Source organism: Lithobates pipiens, unplaced genomic scaffold (assembly GCF_037356315.1).
Source record: "Lithobates pipiens isolate NorthernLeopardFrog02 unplaced genomic scaffold, aLitPip1_a1.2 Scaffold_8, whole genome shotgun sequence".
Lineage (NCBI taxonomy): Eukaryota > Metazoa > Chordata > Amphibia > Anura > Ranidae > Lithobates > Lithobates pipiens.
The window spans coordinates 81,483,691-81,506,564 of NW_027507903.1; the positions used below are offsets into that span (position 1 = coordinate 81,483,691).

The following is a 22,874-nucleotide window of genomic DNA, read 5'->3' on the forward strand; positions in this document are numbered from 1 at the left end:
CAGATTTTATTTTAAGAGCAACACTGATAGGTACATTTTATATTAAAAAGTGCACTTTGATGGGCAAATTTTAAGTTAAGGGGCATGTTTTGTTGTGTCCATCGGAGTGCCCCTTAATATAAAATGTGCCCATCAGCATGACACTTATTTTATGTTAAGGGAAATCCTGATGTGCACATTTTATGTTAAGGGGCACTGTGATGGGGACACCTGATGTAAAGGGGCACTGTGATGGGGACACCTGATGTAAAGGGGCACTGTGATGGGGACACCTGATGTAAAGGGGCACTGTGATGGGGACACCTGATGTAAAGGGGCACTGTGATGGGGACACCTGATGTAAAGGGGCACTGTGATGGGGACACCTGATGTAAAGGGGCACTGTGATGGGGACACCTGATGTAAAGGGGCACTGTGATGGGGACACCTGATGTAAAGGGGCACTGTGATGGGGACACCAGATTTAAAGGGGCACTGTGATGGGGACACCAGATTTAAAGGGGCACTGTGATGGGGACACCTGATGTAAAGGGGCACTGTGATGGGGACACCTGATTTAAAGGGGCACTGTGATGGGGACACCTGATGTAAAGGGGCACTGTGATGGGGACACCTGATGTAAAGGGGCACTGTGATGGGGACACCTGATGTAAAGGGGCACTGTGATGGGGACACCTGATGTAAAGGGGCACTGTGATGGGGACACCTGATGTAAAGGGGCACTGTGATGGGGACACCTGATGTAAAGGGGCACTGTGATGGGGACACCTGATGTAAAGGGGCACTGTGATGGGGACACCTGATGTAAAGGGGCACTGTGATGGGGACACCAGATTTAAAGGGGCACTGTGATGGGGACACCTGATGTAAAGGGGCACTGTGATGGGGACACCTGATTTAAAGGGGCACTGTGATGGGGACACCTGATGTAAAGGGGCACTGTGATGGGGACACCTGATGTAAAGGGGCACTGTGATAAGGACACCTGATGTAAAGGGGCACTGTGATGGGGACACCAGATTTAAAGGGGCACTGTGATGGGGACACCTGATGTAAAGGGGCACTGTGATGGGGACACCTGATGTAAAGGGGCACTGTGATGGGGACACCTGGTTTAAAGGGGCACTGTGATGGGGACACCTGATTTAAAGGGGCACTGTGATGGGGACACTGTGATGGGGACACCTGATGTAAAGGGGCACTGTGATGGGGACACCTGATGTAAAGGGGCACTGTACATCAGGTGTCCCCATCACAGTGCCCCTTTACATCAGGTGTCCCCATCAAAGGGGAACTGTGATGGGGACACCTGATTTAAAGAAGCACTGTGATGGGGACACCTGATGTAAAGGGGCACTGTGATGGGGACACCTGATTTAAAGGGGCACTGTGATGGGGACACCTGATTTAAAGGGGCACTGTGATGGGGACACCTGATTTAAAGAAGCACTGTGATGGGGACACCTGATGTAAAGGGGCACTGATGGGGACACCTGATTTAAAGAAGCACTGCGATGGGGACACCTGATGTAAAGGGGCACTGTGATGGGGACACCTGATGTAAAGGGGCACTGTGATGGGGACACCTGATTTAAAGGGGCACTGTGATGGGGACACCAGATTTAACTTGATCTGGGATCACCAGATGTAACTTGACAATAAATATTGTTGAAATGCTAAGGAAATTGTACATTTCTCATGTTTTTGATAGATATACAGTTACTACAATATTTCTGAGTCGTAGCACAGACTTGAGATTCGGACCTCGGCCCAAAGAAAATTTTGGCGACCGGACCTCCTTTAATTTTAATTTATTACCCCTGGTATATACCCATAGTTTGAATGAATTCAATTAATGTGCGGCACTTCTATTCGATTCTGTGTTAACCACGAGGATGGTACGGAGAGTGAACCCAGTGGGAGGATTCTTACACCAGTGGCTTTTGTCACGCAGATAACGTACTGTACATTTTTACTTAGCAATGTCAGAGTGGTGCGTTCTGAAAATGTGAGTAATTACTTTGCACTTTAATAAAGATTATTTTGGTTTTAAAAAGTTATAAACTCTATTGGAAATCATTTGTTTTTACATACACATGGATCGGATGGTAAAAAAGTAGTGGCACTTAGAAGGAGAGGAATGGAATCCTTGTAGTCCAGATGGGACTAATAAGCGAGTATTGACCAAACTTAATTGTGCGGTCACTGGCGCTAGGATGAGAATATACCCAAAAGGGAGCACGAGTGGGGTGTTGTCACCAGCTGAATAATTTTGAGCACTTTAAGTAAAAGGAGGACATATACTTCACATAGTTTTTTTTTTTTTTCGCCACATAGTTTTATCATTGTATGATCACTATTGTACATATGAATTTTGGAGTAATTTAATTAATTGATTTAGTGTTAACACAGAATCTAATAGAAGCACGGCACATTAATTGAATTGATTTATTACACACATTTATACGTGAATGTGAGAAGTGCCTGTAACTGATGCTATAGAACTGATCTTAGGTTGCTCATAAGTTTTTTTTGTTTTTAGATATTCCCATAGTTTGTCGAAAAGAACACAGAAAGTAGGAGATGCATTTTTAGGTTCAGTAAATATATATATATATATATATATATATATATATATATACACACACACTTTAACGTGGTTGTAAACCCTTACAAACCACTTTGACCTACAGGTAAGCTTAGATTAAGGCTTACCTGTAGGTCCAAGAAATATCTCATAAACCTATACAGTTTAGGAGATATTTGCCAAAAGACAGGCAACGCTGTCTACGGCGCATGCGCCATAGACAGCGGCACACAGGCACACTGAGCGCGCCGCTGTTAACAGTGATATGCCGCGAGTGGCGGCTCCTGTGCACATGCGCGGGAGTGACGTCATCGCGGCTCCGTCGAATGACAGCGCCGGAGCAGCGAGACCCACTAAGAAGATGGAGGCTCCGTACACAAGGGGGACAGCGGTGACTTTGCTGGCTCCTGTGTCAGGTAAGTGACACATAATGGACTACTATGCGATGCATAGTAGTCCATAATGCTTTACCTTTGCAGGGAATCAAAGAGGAAGTAAACTCATCAGGGTTTACTTCCTCTTCAATTATGGTAATTATTGTACCTGCACATGCCTGTTTATGACCACAAGCCATTTGCACGCAAAACTACTTTTTCTTTCATAAACTGTGTTGTGTGCATCTATTCTGATTCTTAATTAAAGTTTTATTTAATACAGTTTACATTTACTGAAGTACTTCAATATTAAGGTATTAAAGTATTCTTACTCACCAAAATGCAGTCCACTTTTGACTGTATGGATTTACTAAAGAAAACAAAAAGAAACAAGCAGGTATTAGTCAAATAAACCAATAATTCAAATTTAAAAATAAATGAAAGTGGATCTCTATACCCACAAACATTATATGTAAATATCCCCTTAAATAATGATTCAAGTATAACAAGATGTAAATTTTATCTTTTTTTTTTCTTAAGATTTGGATAGAGTGGTAAAGGGATAGAACTTCTATGAACCATTTATTCATAATTCTTTCAGTTTATAGTCCAAATAAAAAGATTATAGCAATGTGATACGTTGTGCAAGCATAAAATGTCCATCCACAAATGGAAGCCTCCACAAAGGGATTAGAGGAAAAATCCAGCAGGAGCTACAGAGTATAAAAGAGACCCCACTAAGTGTAGAAATATGGATCCCACCGCTGTCAGTCTGTAATCGTGACCTGGGAAGAGTACCCTGCAGTAGAGTGATCTGAAAGCGAGGCTTGAAGAGCTTGTGGAGCGCAGCGCAGAAGGGATGACATCAATGGCGGTGAAAAGGATGGTCTATGTGGACAGCTTTCCCCCAGATGCCTGCATACTTAGATGTGCCTGTTTTAATCATCAACCATGCAAATTGCTAAATGTTGTACCTTCATTAAATGTAAAATGCTGCTACACTTAGAGCCGCCTCTCTTCTCTTTTATAATCAGTTGTGAAATGACGTTACTCTCAAGTCAAAAGGTATTAAAGCGGGAGTCCGCCGGGAGTTCTGCAGTTTTTTTTTTTTTTTTTTAATAGCCAGCAGCTACAAATACTGCAGCTGCTGACTTTTAAAATAGTGACACTTACCCGCCCAGCGCGCCCGCAATGTCGGCACCCGAAGCCGATCTCTCGATCGTCTCTCGGGTGCTGCCGCCGCCATCTTGGGTATGGGAATGAGGAAGTGGAGCCTTTCGGCTTCATTTCCCGGTTCCCTACTGCGCATGCACGAGTCGCGCTGCGCAATAAGGATGGTCCCCGCTGTCTCTGGGATCCGTGTGTTTCCCAGCAGGCAGCGTTGGACTTTCAGAAAGGGGCGTAGATTCTGCGGAAAGGGGCATACCTTCTGCAGAATCTATGCCGGAAGTGGGTGCAGATGCCTGTACTGTACAGGTACCTGCACCCCCCTCCCCCTGAAAGGTGCCAATTGTGGCGCCGGAGGGGGGAGGATTCCAATGAGCGGAAGGTCCACTTTAGGGTGGACCTCCGCTTTAATAAATTTTGCTTGTCTTGCAAAACGCTCAAACCAAGGTTTTACTGTATATAAATGTTATCATTGGAAAACATGGGGTATGACTTGTAATGAATCCTTGAAGTCCAAAGTCAAACGACAAGTCGCACAAGTGTGAATGGGGTGTAATTTATATGCCACCTCTGCTAGAGATTTCACCACTAAAATTCCAGCGGTGAACATGACTGTTGGGGTTGGAGCACAATGATCTCAGCAGGCTGTTCACTGTGCAGCATCTTCATTCAAAAGCATCTTGAGTTCCTTTCAAGAACATAAGGAATTCTTAGATTGAAAGGGGGAAATTATGACATTCAAAAGCCCCTTGTCCAATCACAGAAAGCCTTGTTAGTGAAATCAGTTAATTTACAAAACATATAACAATACTCCAACCAAAGCAAACCTTCATCAAGCCCCATTTACAAGAACTACTGTGTTAAGTACATAGTTTAAAAAGAAAAAAAAAAACAGAGAAAACAGAAATGACAAAACAAATATAAAACAATCCAACATACAATGCAAAATGACAATCTAGATCAGTAGTCCTTTCTTATTCTGCAAATCTCAATGCCCAATGAATGGCATCTATAAAAAGAGTCTGGTCACATCCTGATCACATCGGACAAAGCAAACGCACCACCACCTGAAATCCATATCACATCGCGACATCTTGAGTCATGCACATTGTCATAGTAGATGTCCCTAGATATAAAAGCACAAAGTATTGTGTTTAATAACGGTGTTGTACAGACGCTTCCACGTTATAAGTAATGGTGTGTGGTAGAAAAAGGCGCTGCATCTGCTTGGATAGAAAGAATCTCTCCAAGTCGTGTCTGTGTGAGACACTTCATTAGCATATTATTAAGACACTGAGTATTGTGTCCTCTGGTTACCTCCAGCCTGATCACAAAGCATTTTAATCGCAGCACAGGAAGCAGGCAATGTCAGGAGCATGGACAAAGAAGCATATCATTGGGGTAGGGGGGCATGCTACAGTGCGGAGAAACAACATTTGGAAATTCTGTGCTACACCTACGGGGTGAAGAAAATCTGGCGCTCTGAATTATTTTTTGCCTTGGGTATAAGGCTGGTTTCCTTCAGACGTGCTGACCTCCTTTTACTGTAAAAATAGCCCTGGGATGATTCTGACAGGCTGAGGCCAATTCAACGCCAACTGTACAGGAGGTAAATCACATAGAAACCCATCCTCGATGTGTTTACACCCATTTATCCTGGCCCTGTGCTCTGATATTAAAAGTAAAGCAATTGTGACACTGGCACTACTAGGTGAAATACAGAATTCTCTTATACATTAGAACAGTCCTGGTTTAACAGCTGCTGCTATAATATCGGCTTCCCATGGCTGCATCTAAAAACAGACAGACAACGAAACTCGCAGAAGACGATATAGTACACTGCTGCAGTGTAAAATGTCAAGGTTGCTTTGGGTTATTTACCATTTTCTGAAATATCTCTTATGTATTGTTCTGTGAACAGTAAATGCCATTCTAGATATTCTGCTTAAAAAAAAAAAGGTAAAAGAAAAAGGTATGTCAAGAAGTCCCTGTTAAAGCGGAACTAAAATCTCACAATCAACATTAACTATATGCAATTCTTATGATGCTAAAATTAGTAAGTAAATAAGAAGGTAGATTTACTTGTTTTAAACATTTTTGGCCAAAATGAAGCCATACATCCCAGGAATCTTCATGGGAAAACAAGCCACAGGAGTGCAAACCGAACTGCACTTCGGTTACCCATAGTATAACAGGACGAGCTTCAGCTGGACTTCTCCTTTAAGCTAAAGGCAGATGGATTCCTGGTAGGAAATGCTAAATGAATCATCTGCCCTTGCGCCAGATGGCCACAGCTACAAATGCTAGTGGGGATGTTATTCAAAGTAATTTCTCTACAAAATAAAGCATGGAGACGTGGCTGGCTGGGCGAGTTTAATTGAATATTATAAATGAAATAGTGTGTTCAGTTTACGGTGCTCTGGCACAGTTTAGTTGCACTTAAAATGTTGATTCCCCTTTTGCTCTGATCCTCCTTGCAAACATTTTCTAATAAATTTCTTTTGGAGTATTTTATTTATTTATTTTTTTTTTAAACGTTTTTCCATGCATTCTCATCAATGCAAATCTGCGGTGCTCCAGCTCCTTCTACTTTCAATGCACATGGTGGGCGTGGCTTTCTTTCAGCTCCTGGAACTATGGATGATGTCAAAGCTCCCTGATATTCAGAAACATTGTGCGGTCCCTACATTACACAGACTAGTTGGAGCTCTGCAGTCACGTGACTGCATAGGAAAACAAAATAAATACATATTCAAAAAGAGATTTGCTAGAAAGCATATACAGGGAGAATCAGCACAAAGGGAAAGCACAGTTAACAGGTTACTGTGTTACTTCAGGTGCCTGCAGCAAGACTGACCCCGACAGTCCACAATATAGTAAATAATTCAGGGCAACACTGAATTTTTTATTTTTTTTTGCTTGGGTCATGATGATCCCTATAACAGAAATCATTTGAACTGTCATGAATGGCTTTCATTCACGACTCATTGTTTACTGTTGTGATTGGCTATAGCTAATCACATGGCCAAGGGTGTTGTGATTGGCCAGGTATCATGTGACAGCTGTGGGCAGATCACGGAATTACAATAGTAAGCAAGCTTTCATGAATAAAAGCCAATCTTGACAGTTTTTCTTACATGTCATCATGTGATCGCTGTGATTGGTGATCACGATGCCCCGGCTGCTGTGAGCACTGAGAGCCAGTCACGGGATTGCGCCACTGCGCGCTCCAGGGGGTGCACCAGTGCGCATGTGCACTGCAACATACTGGTACATCGTGGTGCCTGGGGAAGCTGTCTGCCACCAGTAAATGTAAATGGTGGTCAGCAAGTGGTTAAAGCACTACTAAAGTCTGCAATACTTAAAGAGGAGCTGCAGTCTGCTCACATAATTTGTAATAAAAACATCTTTGTTATTCTGAAGCTTCCCTGCAGCCACTTTGCATATTATTTTATATATATATTGCGATTCTGTACATGCCAAATATGCTGCAGAATTTGCACTCCACAAAGTCTGGCAGCAACCATTTTAACTGTGGGCAGCTGAAGCTGCTGGCTGTTCATTTCCTGGATTTACACAGACACAGAGGCACACCTCCAGATCTGCAGCTCTCATTGGCCCTTTTACGAGTCATCCCCCCTCCCTTCCTGCCAAACTCTCATGAGAGTGAGAGAGAGCGCTGTGCATGATGTCTTAAGCCTAGAAGGGGGAAGTGGGCTTTATAAGGGATTTACTGGCAGAAAATAAATGTTTTACTATTCAAATTTAAAACAGCAAGGGCAGAAGATTTAATAGATGGAAAAATGTCAACAATTCTGTTTTTCTGTCAATATGGGGTGCTGTGTGTACATTGAGGAAAAAAAATGAACTTAAATGATTTTAGCAAATGGCTGCAATATAACAGAGTGAAAAATTTAAGGGGGTCTGAATACTTTCAGTCCCCACTGTATGTGTATATATATATATATATTAAAGTTGTTAAAATTGATAACTTTGGTTACATCAAGCCAATCTTTTGCAATTGTATCTAAAACAAGATTTTGTTTCCATCCCCACTGTGTGTGTGTATGTATATATGTATATATATATATATATATATATATATATATATATATATATATATATATATATATATATATATATATATATATATAGTTCAAAATAAATATGTAGCCATGTGCTGGCTGTTTCACGTTTGCCATCATGGGACATTCTCTAACCCCTACGCTCCTAAGGGTAAAACAAATCTTAATGCCCAAGCCCAATTTTGCAACTTTGACGTGTTAGTAAAACCATACATATCAACACAACTAGTCTGTGCATCCAAGTGGATTATATCTCGTTTGTTTCAGGATAAATTGGGCTTTCATTTAGCAGTAAATGGTAATGGATATCTCCTGTTTTTGTTTATTGTCTAAGCAAAACTGGGCAAAAATGGTAAAAAAACAAAAAAAAAAACAAAAACAAAAAAAAAAACAGCCCAGCACAAAGAAAGATAAGCAAATATGCAGCCCCACAGGATAAAAGCCCAGTGCAGTGGGGCAGCTTATTTGCAGGTTAACAAAGATTTCTTTGAGCTTTGTTCCCTCTAGTGTTCAGCCTGGGGATCGTGACTGCAGAGAGATGGAGACCACTACTGAAAATCAGGGGATTGTGGGACAAGTAGTCCAGAAAGCTGGGATTTTAATGGATCTAATGCTGCTGCACGAGTTCAAGCTGGCTGCCAGACATAGGAGGAATGCTGGATGAGGAGATAAACACAACAGTCTGGGGAGGAGCTCTCTCTCTCTCTCAAGACTCAAGGCCTACAGAAGCAAGAGTCTAGGCTCCTCCCGGTTGGTGTGAGTGAGCGTCAGCCTGGATGGTGCAGAGGGTTTTCCGCAAGTGAGCCTTTTTCCTGGAGACAGATTCGCAGTTACCGGCTTCCCATTGGCAGAGTTGCTATCCAGTACCACCCTCACCTACACCGATGCTGCTGAGTCCCAGGGTCATCAGGTGCACATCCAGGCATCTTATACTGGTTGCAGACCCTTCAAAAGCCTGTTCTAAGAACTCCTATATCCCTGAGCCTTAGTATCCTCAGGACTGGTGAATATTACATACAAAGACACTTCATGCAGACACCTTTACCCTACCCTTTCTACATTAAAGGCCCTCCACTGGGAAACACAGCAAAATCTTTGGGCTCCTGTATAGCTAGCTAAATGATCTGAATACCTTTCACTCCAAGGACTCTTCTCTCCTTCCCAAACAAAGGAATCAGCCCACCACATTTGTTCACTTTAAAAAAGGACTCACTCAGATTGTACATTTTGTATTTTGTTATTTCTGTATGCCCGTGGCATGAGGGCTTAGAGGGGGCCAACAAGGTTTTTTTCTTCTCCCTCCTGTACCTGCTGTCATAGGCATCCTTTAGATCCATTGGTTCATACTTCCAGGTTCGCCTTTACTGCCATTTCTTTGTATAGCTCTGTAGTTTTGTTTATGGATTTTGTTGCAGTTTGGAAAAAAAACACATATTCTACATTTTCTTTCCATTGTTAAAGAGGAACTGCACCTTTTAAAAAAAAATATTAAAAGCCAGCAGCTACAAATAATGCAGCTGCTGACTTTTAATAAATTGACACTTACCTGTCCCAGGGTCCAGTGATGTCGGCGGCAGATGCCGAGCAATCGTTCGTGTCTCTACTGCCCCCTCCGCCATCCTCTGTCAGGGAATCGGGAAGTGAAGCATTGTGGCTTCACTGCCCAGATCCCTACTGCGCATGCGCGAGTCGCGCTGCGTGTCTCTACTGGTCCCCGCTGTGTCTTGGGAACTGTGTGTTTCCCAGAACACAAGGGGGGTGGGGCATCTGCGGCGGTCTTGTCCCGGAAGTGGGTGCAGATACCTGGATTATCCAGGTAACTGCACCCCCCTCCCCCCTGAAAGGTGCCGATTGTGGCACCGGAGGGGGGGAGGGATCAGGTGAGCGGAACTTCCACTTCAGGGTGGAGGTCTGCTTTAACTCAATATCTAAGTAAAGTATCCATTTGCAAGCTGATATGCAATCTGATATTTTGTTTGATATCTTGTGCATTCGTAATATTTTGTTGAATAATGTCATATCCCAGGGTGTCAGAAGGCTTACAAGGTCAGGGCAACCTTTGGGGACAGTTCCCTTTAAGCGGCCCCTACGGGGGTGGAGCTACATATATGTACATGTAGGTAGACATATTTGCTCACCACATACTCTTCCAAATTTGCAGCACTACACAATGAATCAAGCTTATGTAATTTTGAAAGTATTACTGAAGTGGGAAGCAGGAACCCCCCCAAAATTTCAAATATGTCAGGAGGGGGGTGGGGGTGAGCGAGGCCGATTAGTGTTACTTTCCCTTTTAAGTAAAAGTGTGCTTTAAGCTAATGTTAAGGATGGACACAAAGTGGGTCTGTACAAAATATAAACCTCCTAGTGGCTAAAACGGTAAAATAAAACACAAATAATTAAATATGTGATAAAAACATGTGTTTCTAATGTATACTAAGATGTTTTATAACCCATCTGTACACAAAATGAGTCATTTGATTTAAGGCCTCTTTACCATGATTTAGACACGATTTCAGGGAATGCCCGAATAAACTTTAGGTCTATGGACCTCAACTCACATGAAAGTCGGACCAAAGTAGTGCAGAGACTACTTTGAAGTAGCACGACTTTTAGTCACACATATATGAATGGTTATCATTGAAATGACTTACCATGTGACTTTGCATTCCCAAGTCGCAACAAGTGTGAAAGGGGCCTTAGGTTACATTCACACTTGTACGACTCCAAAGTTGCTCTGACTTTGGGGTGCAACTTAGATATGACTTTGGCTTTGACCAGCGATAATGAACAACTGCTGCACACTAGTTGTGATGTGTAACATTACAGTATGACTTTCATGTAACTTCTGAGGGTTAACATTGTAGTCTATGGTCCTCAAGTTGCATGAAAGTCAGACCAAAGTAGTGCATGAAATACTTAGAAGTTGCTGCAACTTTAAGTTGCAAATATATGAATGGGTATCATTGGAAAACATGGTGAACAACTTGTCATGCAACTCTGATGTCCAAAGTTGCACGACAAGTGTGAATGAAGTCTTCAAGCAAAAGGGTCATTTTAGGTCAGAACAACACAGTCTTGTGGTAAGATAACAAATTAAGTAAAGCTAAGCCACCTATCATGTTATCTCTAAAGAAGCTTAGGATTACTAATTAGCCCTTCAGTCTGTCATGTAACCTTTAGGCCTATGTGACATTTGTGATCCTGTCACTGGAACACCACCAACAGTTACTGATGGAGAAACCTGTTGATACAGGTATTTCTCTGCTCTGCCTGTCCTGCATAGCGATCCTGTCATAAGTGGCAGGGTTAAAGGTGTGCCATGGGCCTTTCCCACAGAAAATCATTGAATATTCTACAAAAATTATTATTAGATACACAGCCATTAAAAAGAAGAATAGCAATATTTTGTACAACTGTTGTATACGATTAGTGTGATTCCATGGTGTTGGCTGTCATGCTTCAAGATTGCACTTGGAATAATAGCAGACACAGTCTCAAAGATACCTTTGAGATAATATATTCCCAGAACAACTTCCCTAAATAATTGTTTGTATTTATAACATTTATCAAAAATAAACTCCTTCACAGAACAAGAAACCAATCAGCTTCCAGGTTTTTTGTCAAAGCTTAACTACTTAACGACTGTGCTATAGCCGAATGACGGCTACAACGCGGCTCGGTAACTCTGGGAGGGCGTACATTGACGTCCTCCCAGAATCTTGCTCCCGCATACACCCGGAAACATCCGTGACCACGGGTGGTATCACGGATCACTGTTCAAATGATAGAGCAATCACTTGCAAACAAAACAGCGTCATGTCCAGTTCCTCTCTCCCCTCTGTGTACAGAACGGTACAGAGAGGGGAGAGATCAGATGCTGCTGCAGCGCTGTGGGCTGGATGTGTAGTGCCCACAGCGCTGATTTGTGCTCACGCCAGCCAGCCATCCATGCATACTGAGCCAGCCATCCATGCATACTGAGCCAGCCATCCATCCATGCATACTGAGCCAGCCATCCTCAGCAATACTCATCCATCCATCCATACTCAGCAATGCTCATTCATACATACTCAGCAATACTCATCCATCCATGCTCAGCAATACCCAGCCATCCCATCTGTACTCATCCATCCCCATTTATGCCACATAAGTTCTCATCCATGCCACTACAGTGCCTCACAAAAGTATAATAGGTAGTCAAATAAGATTTGACATTTATGCCCCTAGAACGCCTGATGGCGCTCCTTGCATGTTGGGCCTCTCTAGATTATACATTGGGTTGTTTTTCTTTCCAAAATGGGGACATTTTTGGGGAGTTTCCATTGTCCTGGTGCTCCAGGACCTTCAAAAGTGTAAGAGGTAATCAGGAAATTAGATGTGTAAATTATGCTTCAAGAACGCCTGAAAGTGCTCCCTGCATGTTTGGCCTCTGTATATGGCCACGATGTGTAAGTCTCACACATGTGGTATCGTCATACTCAAGAGGAGTAGTAGAATGTGTTTTGGGGTGTAATTTGTGCTATGCATATGCTGTATGTGAGAAATAACCTGCTAATATAACAATTTTGTGGGAAAAAAATTAGAAAGAAAATCTTGATTTTGCAAAGAATTGTGGGAAAAAAATTACAACTTCAAAAAACTCGCCATGCCTCTTACTAAATACCTTGGAATGTCTACTTTCCAAAAAGGGGTAATTTGGGGGGTATTTGTACATTCCTTGCTTGTTAGTGCAGAGATTGGCACCATAGCTCGTGGACTCTAACTTTCAAAAAGACCAAATAATATACACTGATTTGGGTTATTTTTTTTACCAAAGAAATGTAGCAGTATAAATTTTGGACAAAATGTATGAATAAAACTGACTAATTAGCAAAATTTTATAACAGAAACGAAGAAAATGCATTTTTTGTTTACAGAATTTTCGGTCTTTCTTTTATAGCACAAAAAACGATAATACCCAGAGGTGATTAAATACCACCAAAAGAAAGCTCTATTTGTGTGGGAAAAAAAAGACAAAAATTAGTGTTGCATGACTGAGTAATTGTCATTAAAAATGTGAGAGCACCGAAAGCTGAAAATTGGTCTGGTTAGGAATGGGTTTAATTGCCCAGTGGTCAAGTGGTTAATTGAGCAAGATGAAGTTAGAAGCTGATTGGTTGCACCAGACTTTGCATGCTCCAGTTTTAGTAAATAAAACCCCATGTGTCACAATCTGTCTGTTCACTTGAAGTTCACCAAAAGTATTTACAATCATTTTCTTAGCAAATCTGTAGCCAAATGAATACCCAGCAAACACACCCAATTTTTTACACAGCAAAGGATTGCAAGTGGTCAGAATATTTTTCATACCATCTTTCGGACCCGGTGTTAGTCTTATGTGCCAGTACAAATCTACATCTGCAATGTTTCCTACAGAGACGTGCTTGAGACCAGAAGAAAAAGCTATCAATTTAGTACAAGCGCTTATAAAACATTCTGCAAATGTTCAGTAAGCACTTCAGAAAGTAATCAGTCACTTTTTTTGGAAGTCTTTTGATACAGAAAATTACTTAGAAGACTCCCTAAAAATCTATTTCAATAACTACCCCCCCCCCCCCCCACTACAATACAAATGCACCTGGCTTTGTGGAAGGAAAGGTTGGGTTTACTTGATCATCGCTCTAGTTACCAAGCATTTGGAAGGTTTGAGTACAAGTCAGGAAAATGCTAGGTCCCTCACAAATGCCCCATGCAGTCAACAATAACACTACTGCTCCAGGGTTATAAACCCATGAATGAAAATGTAATACAGTTAGGTCCATATACATTTGGACACGGGCACAATTTTCATACTTTTGGCTCTGTAAGCCACCAGAATAAAATTTAAAGGAAACAATCCAAATGAATTTGAATTGCAGACTTTCAGCTTTAATTCAAGGAGTTGAACATGAATATCAAGTACAAATTTTAGGAACTGCAACCATTTTTATACAGAGTCCCCCCATTTTCAGGGGCTCAAATGTAATTGGACAAATGGAAATACTGTAATCATAAATAAAATGTTCATTTTTAATATTTTGTTTTGAACCCTTTACTGGCAATGACTTCCTGAAGTCTGGAACCCATGGACATTACCAAAGACTGGGTTTCCTCCTTTCTGATGCTTTGCCAGGCTCCAACTGCAGCCGTCTTCAGTTTTTTTTTTTTTTTTTTTAGATTTTTTTTTTGGCAAATTCTAACCTGGGTTTTCTATTCTTCAGGCTTATGAATGGTTTGCACCGTGTAGTGAACCCTCTCTGCATTTGCTCTTGTGAAGTCTTCTCTTGATTGTAGACTTTGACAATGATATTCCCACCTCCTGGAGAGTGCCCTTCACTTGTCTGGATGTTGTGAATGGGCTTTTCTTTACCATAGAGAGGATCCTGCAATCATCCACCACTGTTGTCTTCCATGGAATCCCAGGCCTTTATATGTTGCCGAGTTCACCAGTGCGTCGTTCTTTCCTCAGAATCTACCAAGCTGTTGATTTAGCTACTCCTAATGTTGCTATCTCTCTCATGGATCTGTTTAATTTTGAAGCCTTACAACAGCCTGTTTCGCTTGCATGGACAGATCCTTTGAACGCATGATGTAAGTTCACAGCAATAGATTCCAAATACAAATACCACACTTAGGATCAACTCCAGACCTTTTACCTACTAAATTGATGAAATAAACAAAAAGGAGTAGCCCACACCTGGCCATGAAACAGCTTTTGATTCAATTGTCCAATTACTTTTGGTCCCTAGAAAAAGGGGGATGGCTATTCTTAAGAGCTGCAATTCCTAAACCGTTCCTCCGATTTGGATGCACATACCCTCAAATTAAGCCTGAGAGTGTGCACTTTCAGCCCATATCCATTATATACAGTGCCTTGAAAAAGTATTCACCCCCTTGGCTTTTTACCTATTTTGTTACATTTAGTTCAATGTTTTTTTTTTACTCTGAATTATATGTGATGAATCAGAACACAATAGTCTAAGTTGGTGAAGTAAACTTAGAAAAATATATACATAAAACAATTTTTCAGAAATAAAAAAAAATAATTGGCATGTGCGTATGTATTCACCCCCCCCCCCCCCTTTGTTATGAAGCCCATAAAAAGCTCTGGTGCCAATTACCTTCAGAAGTCACATAATTAGTGAAATGATGTCCACCTGTGCACAATCTAAAGCCTCATACACACGATAGGACTTTGTACAAACTTTCCCTTGGATTTTTGTACAAAGGGCGTCGGCCCTGAACTTGTGTTGCATACACACAGCAGGACTTTTTCAGCCAACTTTCACCAAATCACGTGGTTTTTCTGCTCTTTACCGCCACCTTTGGTCAACTTCTGTATTGTTGTCTGATCTTTTGCATTGGTTCTGAGCATGCCTGTTTGTACTTTGTACAAAAGTCCTATGGTTTTCTGTACACACGATCAGACTTTGCTCCATCGGACTTTTGTTGCCAGAAAGTTTGTCCGTTCGCACAGCCAACAAAAGTCAGATGAAAACCAAAAAAGTTTGTCTGATGGAGCGTACACACGGTCGGATGTTGCTCCAAAACAGCTAATTTGCATGTTTGTTGTCAAAAAGTCTGATCGTGTGTATGGGCCTTAAGTGTCACATGATCTGTCATTACATATACACACCTTTTTGAAAGGCCCCAGAAGATGTAGCACCAAAGCAAGAGGCACCACTAACCAAACACTGAAATGAAGACCAAGGAACTATCCAAACAAGTAGGGGACAATGTTGTTGAGAAGTACATGTCAGGGTTGGATTCTAAAAAAATATCCAAATCTTTGATGATCCCTAGGAGCACCATCAAATCTATCATAAACAAATGGAAAGAACATGGCACAACAGCAAACCTGCCAAGAGACGGCAGCCCACCAAAACTCACAGACTGGGCAAGGAGGGCATTAATCACAGAGGCAGCACAGAGACCTAAGGTAACCCTGGAGGAGCTGCAGAGTTCCACAGCAGAGACTGGAGTATCTGTACATAGGATGACAATACGCTGTACACTCCATAGAGTTGGGCTTTATGGCAGAGTGGCCAGGAGAAAGGCATCACTTTCAGCAAAAAAACAAGCTGGCACGTTTTGAGTTTGCGAAAAGGCATGTGGGAAACTCCCAAAATGTATGGAGGAAGGTGCTCTGGCCTGATGAGACTAAAATGTAACTTTTTGGTCAGCAAAGTAAACGCTATGTCTGGCGCAAACCCAACACATCACATCACCCAAAGAAGACCATCGCCACACTGAAACATGGTGGTGGCAGCATCATGTTGTGAGGATATTTTCAGCAGTCGGGACTGGGAAACTGGTCGAGTTGAGGGAAAGATGGATGGTGCTAAATATAGGGATATTATGGCACAAAACCTGTACCACTCGGTGTGCGATTTGAGACTAGGACGGAGGTTCACCTTCCAACAGGACAATGACCCCAAACCCACTGCTAAAGCAACACTTGAGTGGTTTAAGGGGAATCATGTAAATGTGTTGGAATGGCCTAATCAAAGCACAGACCTCAATCCAATAGAAAATCTGTGTTCAGACTTAAAGATTGCTGTTCAAAAGCACAAACTTGAAGGAGCTGGAGCAGTTTTGCAAGGAGGAATGAGCAAAAATCCCAGTGATAAGATGTGACAAGCTCATAGAGACTTATCCAAAGCGACTTGGAGCTGTGATAGCCGCAAAAGGTGGCTCTACAAAGTATTGACTTTGGGGGTGAATAGTTAGGACAAAATAACATAAAAAGTTAATGTGCATATTTGTTGTTTGTTTCACAATAAAAAAAAAAAAAAACACATCTTCAAAGTTGTGGGCATGTTCTGTAAATTAAATTATGAAAATCCCCAAACAATCCATGTTCATTCCAGGTTGTGAGGCAACAAAACATGAAAAATGCCAAGGGGGTGAATACTTTTGCAAGGCACTGTAACTATCTAAAAATCTAAAATTGTTACTGTGTCCAAATATATATGGGCCCAACTGTATATTGCAGCTCATTCGATGTGGTTGCTGCATTTGTTTTCTTTTCTTTTTTTTCCAGGCTGTTTTTTTTACTCTGGTGATCTTGTCAGTAACACATTTCCTGTACTAGTTTGATGCTTTCTTTTTACATTTTATTTTTTAATCACTTTTGATTCCATTACAAGAAATATATACAGCCCTTGTAATAGGAATAGTGCGTGACAGGTCAATTATAGTGAACAGGGCTGGCAGCCGCTCCGAGCTGCTGAGAACCACAGCAGGAACTGCTGCTACAATGCGCAGTGACCTTAATCGCCAATGTGAATGTAGCCTTAAAATGTCCCTTCGTTACAGTAACAACAAGAATAAAATACTAAAACCACTGTAACCACATACAGTGGATATAAAAAGTCTGCACACACCTGTTAAAATGTCAGATTTCTGTGATGTAAAAAAAATGACAAAGATAAATCATTTCAGAAAGTTTAATGTGACCTATAAACCGTACAACTCAGTTAAAAAACAAACTGAAATCTTTTAGGTGGAGGGAAGTAAAAATAAAATAATATGGTTGCATAAGTGTGCACACCCTTAAATCTAATACTTTGTTGAAGCACCTTCTGATTTTATTACAGCACTCAGTCTTTTTGGGTATGAGTCTATGAGCATGGCACATCTTGACTAGGCAATATTTGCCCACTCTTCTGTGCAAAAACACTCCAAATCTGTCAGATTGCAAGGGCATCTCCTGTGCACAGCCCTCTTCAGATCACCCCACAGATTTTCAATCGGATTCAGGTCTGTGCTCTAGCTGAGCCATTCTAAAACTTTAATCCTCTTCTGGTTGGGGCATTCCTTTGTCGATTTGGATGTATGCTTCAGGTCGTTGTCAGCTGAAAGATGAAGTTCCTCTTCATGTTCAGCCCTCTAGCAGAAGCCTGAAGGTTTTGTGCCAATATCGACTGGTATTTGGAACTGTTCATAATTCCCTCTACCTTGACTAAGGCCCCTGTTCCAGCTGAAGAAAAAAAGCGCCAAAGCATGATGCTGCCACCACCATGCTTCACGGTGGGTATGGTGTTCTTTTGGTAAATTGCAGTGTTGTTTTTGCACCAAACATCTCTCTTGGTATTCTGGCCAAATGGTTCAACCTTGGTTTCATCAGACCATAACACATTTTCCCACACATTATGGACATTACTGAGCAGATGGTGACAACACTTTGGAGGAATTGGATGTTTCCTGTTTATTTGCACAAGCACTTTATATTTTATTTTTGTCACTTTTTGATTGGACATTCATTTTTATGTCCTTATTAATACTTTGATGCACTTTTGCAGTTTTGGAAATTTCTTTTCACAGTTATATGCAAGATCATATTATATGAAGTTCTTCTGATTTTTGCACTTTTGAACATTGCACTTTATATTTACTACTGTTTACACTGAATATGCGCCACATTATTTTTCTTAATACATTTTCCCACATGCTTTTGGGAGACTTCAGATGTGTTTTTGCAAACTTTAGCCGGGCTTGGATCTCTTTCTTCGTAATAAAAGGCTTCCATCTTACCACTCTACTCCATAGCCCAGACATATGACGAATACAGGAGATTGTTGTCACATGTACCACACAGCCAGCACTTGCCAGATATTCCTGCAGCTCCTTTAATGTTGCTGTAGGCCTCTTGGCAGCCTCCCTGACCAGTTTTCTTCTTGTCTTTTCAGCAATTTTGGAAGGACGTCCAGTTCTTGGTAATGTCACCGTTGTGTCATATTTTCTCCACTTGATGATGACTGTCACTGTGTTCCATGGTATATCTAAATGCCTTGAAAATTCTTTTATATCCTTCTCCTGACTGATACCTTTTAACAATGAGATCCCTCTGACGCTTTACAAGCGCTCTGCGGACCATGGCTTTTACTGTAGGATGAGACTAAAAAAATGTCAGGAAAGACCTACTAGAACAGCTGAACCCCGCCACCCCCCACTAAAAGATTAACAGTTTATATATAGGTCACCTTAAAGGTGGAAAACGTTAAGTTCGGAAACTATTTATCTTTGGCTCATCTTTTTACATCAAAGAAACCTGTAATTTTAACAGGACTGTGCAGACTTAAAAAAAAAAAAAAAAAAAACTATCAAGCACCCAATAAAAGCACAGCATAGTGTACTGTGCCCCCCCCCCCCCCACTAGTGTCCTCCACTCCCCTTTACACCATTCCCCTCACAATGGTGTGCTCTGCCCCTCCCACACAGTAGTTCTCCCCACAGTAGGGACCTCTGCACCCCATACAATAATGTCTGCCTCCACATAGCAGTGTCCTGCCCATCACACCCCCACTATAGTGTCCTCAGCCCACCGCCACACTACAGTAGGGTCCCCTGCCCCTCCTACTATTGCAGCGTCCTGTACCCCCCCCCCCCCCTTCCAAAGCAGTGTCCTATGCCCTCCTCACACACCCCCACTATAGTGTCCATTGCCCCCCCAAAGCACTGTACTTTTTCTCCTTCACATCCTCTCCACACTGTAGTATCCCCCCCTCCCAAAAGCAATGTCCTCTGTCCCCTTCACCCCCTCTTCGCTGTAGTGTCCTCTGCACCCCCCACCCAATGTAGTGTCCTGTGTCTCCTTCACCCCCTCCCCATTGTAGTGTCTTCTGCCCCCCCCCCCAAAGCAATGTCCTGTGACCTCTTCACACCCTCCCCCCACTGTTGTGTCCTCTGTCCCTTTCACCACCCAATATAGTGCCCTGTGCATCCCCCCTCATGCAGTATCCTCTGTCCCCTTCAGACCCCCCAATGTGGTGTCTTCTGTGCCCCCTTCACACCCCAATGTAGTGTCCTCTGTGTCCCCCACCCCATGCAGTGTCCTCTGTCCCTTTCACACCCCCCGTAGTTTCCTCTGTGTCCCCCCATGCAGCTTACTCTGTCCCCTTTACCCCCCCCCCCCCCAACCCATTGTAATATTCTCTGCCCTCCCAGTGCGATGTCCTCTGTCCCCTTCACCTTCCCCACACCCCATGTAGTGACCTCTGTCTCCTTCACCCCTCCCTCCCCTCAACTATAGGGTCCTCTGTCCCCTTCACACCAATGTGTAGATAAATCTCTCCTACCTTACACTGGTCTATAGCAGAGCAGAGATCAGGGGAAGTCACAGTACTGGATAGAGGGCGGGAGTGGGATCTGACAGAGTTAACTTATTAAATTGGTGATTGGTTGCTAGGACTGCCCGGCAACCATTCACCTGCTGGTTAATGTAAAACGTTAATTCCAGCAGCTCCTGCTCTCGCCCTCTATCCAATACTGTGACTTTTCTTGATCTCCGCGTTGCAGTAAAGAGGAGAGATGTGGTGGCGGCTGGGAGAAGGTCTGTGTGTAGGGTTGTGTTCACAATCGACCCGTCGGCTACCCGTGGTTGATGGCTTGCCAGCCCCGTGGTATAGCTTCAGTGCTTTAAAAAAATTAAAACAAAAGGTATTTATATATTTTTTTGCTTACAACCCATCACACTGCAGCACATAATACATACAGCATAAAAAAAATTGAATACCTTTTCTGCCACTTTTTGTTTACATGTAACAATCAGTATTATTTCCTAGAAAACTTCTTAGAAACATTATATATTTTTTAAGCAGAGAACCTAGAGAACATATTGGTGGGTTTTGCAATTTTTTTTATGTCGCACGGTATTTTTGCAGCAGTATTTTAAACACTTTTCTTTTATTTTTTTAAATACACTTTTTTGAATTTCAATGCAAAAAAAACATAACCCAATATTTTGATAAGATATATAAAATCATGTTACGCCAAGCAAATAAGATAGAAAACATGCCACGCTTTAAAAATGCGCATGTCTGTGCAACGGTGAAAAACTACAACGATTTTACTATCCATAGGTGACCCTTTAAAATGTGTGGGATGATCGCTGTTTGCATGTGTAGGGGACCAATGCGTGTGTTCGCCTTTGTGTGTGAGCATGGGGGGACAGGGGGAACTTTACATCTTTATTATTTTTACACTGTCTTTTTAATTTTAAATATCACTTTTATTGCAATCACAAGGAATGTAGACATCTTTGTGAGAGAAATAGGTTTGCGACAGGTAAAGCATTTGATCACACCAAGATCGGTGAGGTCAAGTGCTTTTCACTTTAAAAAATGGTGCCGTTTACATCCAGGTAAACCTGAAGAAATGTAATGTCACTGCTTCTGGGTTACTAGATCATAGAGCCCAAACAAAGCCAATCCAATCTTTGTTAGGCTCCATGATCAGCTGGCGGAAGTGCTGGCTGGTTGATCAGGACTCCCGGTGGGATGGGAAATCCGGGAAAGCAGTGAGAGGAGGGGGGAATGTCCCTTTCCACTGCTTGCAAAAGTAATCCGGTGGCTAGTTAGCCACTAGAATTGCTTTTACAAGAGAGCCGTCATCAGCTCTCAAAAAAAAAAAAAATAGTACCTGGGCGATGCCTGCAGTTGCAGTCATCATCCTGGTACAACCACTTGAAGTCCAGCAACGTACGAGTATGTCGCTGGTCGGTGAGTGGTTAATGCATTCTAGTGGACATATTTACAATACACATCAGTATGGTGTGAATAGGCACTGCCCTGCCCAACCACACTAATGACCCCCCCAAACCCACACACACACATTCCCATTGGCCCATCACTACAACAGGCAGCCTCACTGACCAATAGGTATGTGCAGGTGCAGGAAAGGACATGCAAGCTTAGGTACTCTCAGGGAATGTCGAAATTTTGCCCATCAGAATGCCCTAGGATTTGGGGGTGACAGGAGGATTTGGTAGGCAGATGTGCAGGCACCTCTAGTTGCCTGCAGACTACATTGCAATTAATGGAGGCGTAGAAGTAGACTGATGAAGGCATCCTTGTGCTCTTTCACAGCGCCTGAGGTCACTGTGCAATTAGAACTCCGATAGGATCACCATGCTGACTGTTTTTGTCCTAGACAGTATGGCTCTTCTGTTCAAGGAAGTAAAGGAAGAAAAGAGCAAGGCAGATCCAGGTACTTCTGCCAGTTCTGCATATAAAGACAATTATGTCGCAATTACTTGTTTTTAGATCTTTCTGGAATTCAGCTTCACAACATAGGAAAAAATAATAATTGGACCTATAAAACTAATGCAAGGTGAGCAGGTAGACTGATTATTACAGAGACTACAAGCGTAGCTATATAAAAATATCTTGCAGCTCAATTTACTGGATTTTGTGCCAGACATGCCCTAGAACACAGCGTTCAGGAAATGTCATAACACACATAAGACAGACTATACTATGTTTGCTTTGCATACTGAACAGCAGAATCCTCGCCAGATAAACGATCAGATAGCTGGGTCTAGAAATGATCGGTGCACGTACTATAATGCTGCTGCTGAAAATCTTTTACAGGACTCAGTGGAAGGAGTTCTTGGGTGAAAATGGTCATTATATAACACAAATAGTTTGTTAAGCTAGATGTCAGCTTGAAGCGTATTACTCAACTCCAGCCAAAACGTTTGATGTTTTATAAAGAAATTTAGACAAAAGAAGGGTTAAAAACTCTGTTTATTACTGCTGCCTGTGTCCCAACTGGGGAGATTTACCCTTCACTTCCTGTACTAGGAAAAGGATATGAAAGAGACAGGAAGTGATGGGGGGGGGGGGGGGGTCAGAGGTT

General features: G+C 42.1%; 1 protein-coding gene across 1 annotated transcript in view; it reads right to left on the reverse strand.

Annotated features, from left to right (window-relative positions):
• The window catches only part of RFX7 (regulatory factor X7), a 178,040-nt gene that overhangs the window by 76,623 nt on the left and 78,543 nt on the right, over nt 1-22,874 (reverse strand). Inside the window, exon 2 of the mRNA XM_077471977.1 lies at nt 3,298-3,331. Within this exon, the coding sequence (XP_077328103.1) occupies nt 3,298-3,331 (34 nt within the window). The remainder of the gene's footprint in view (nt 1-3,297; nt 3,332-22,874) is intronic.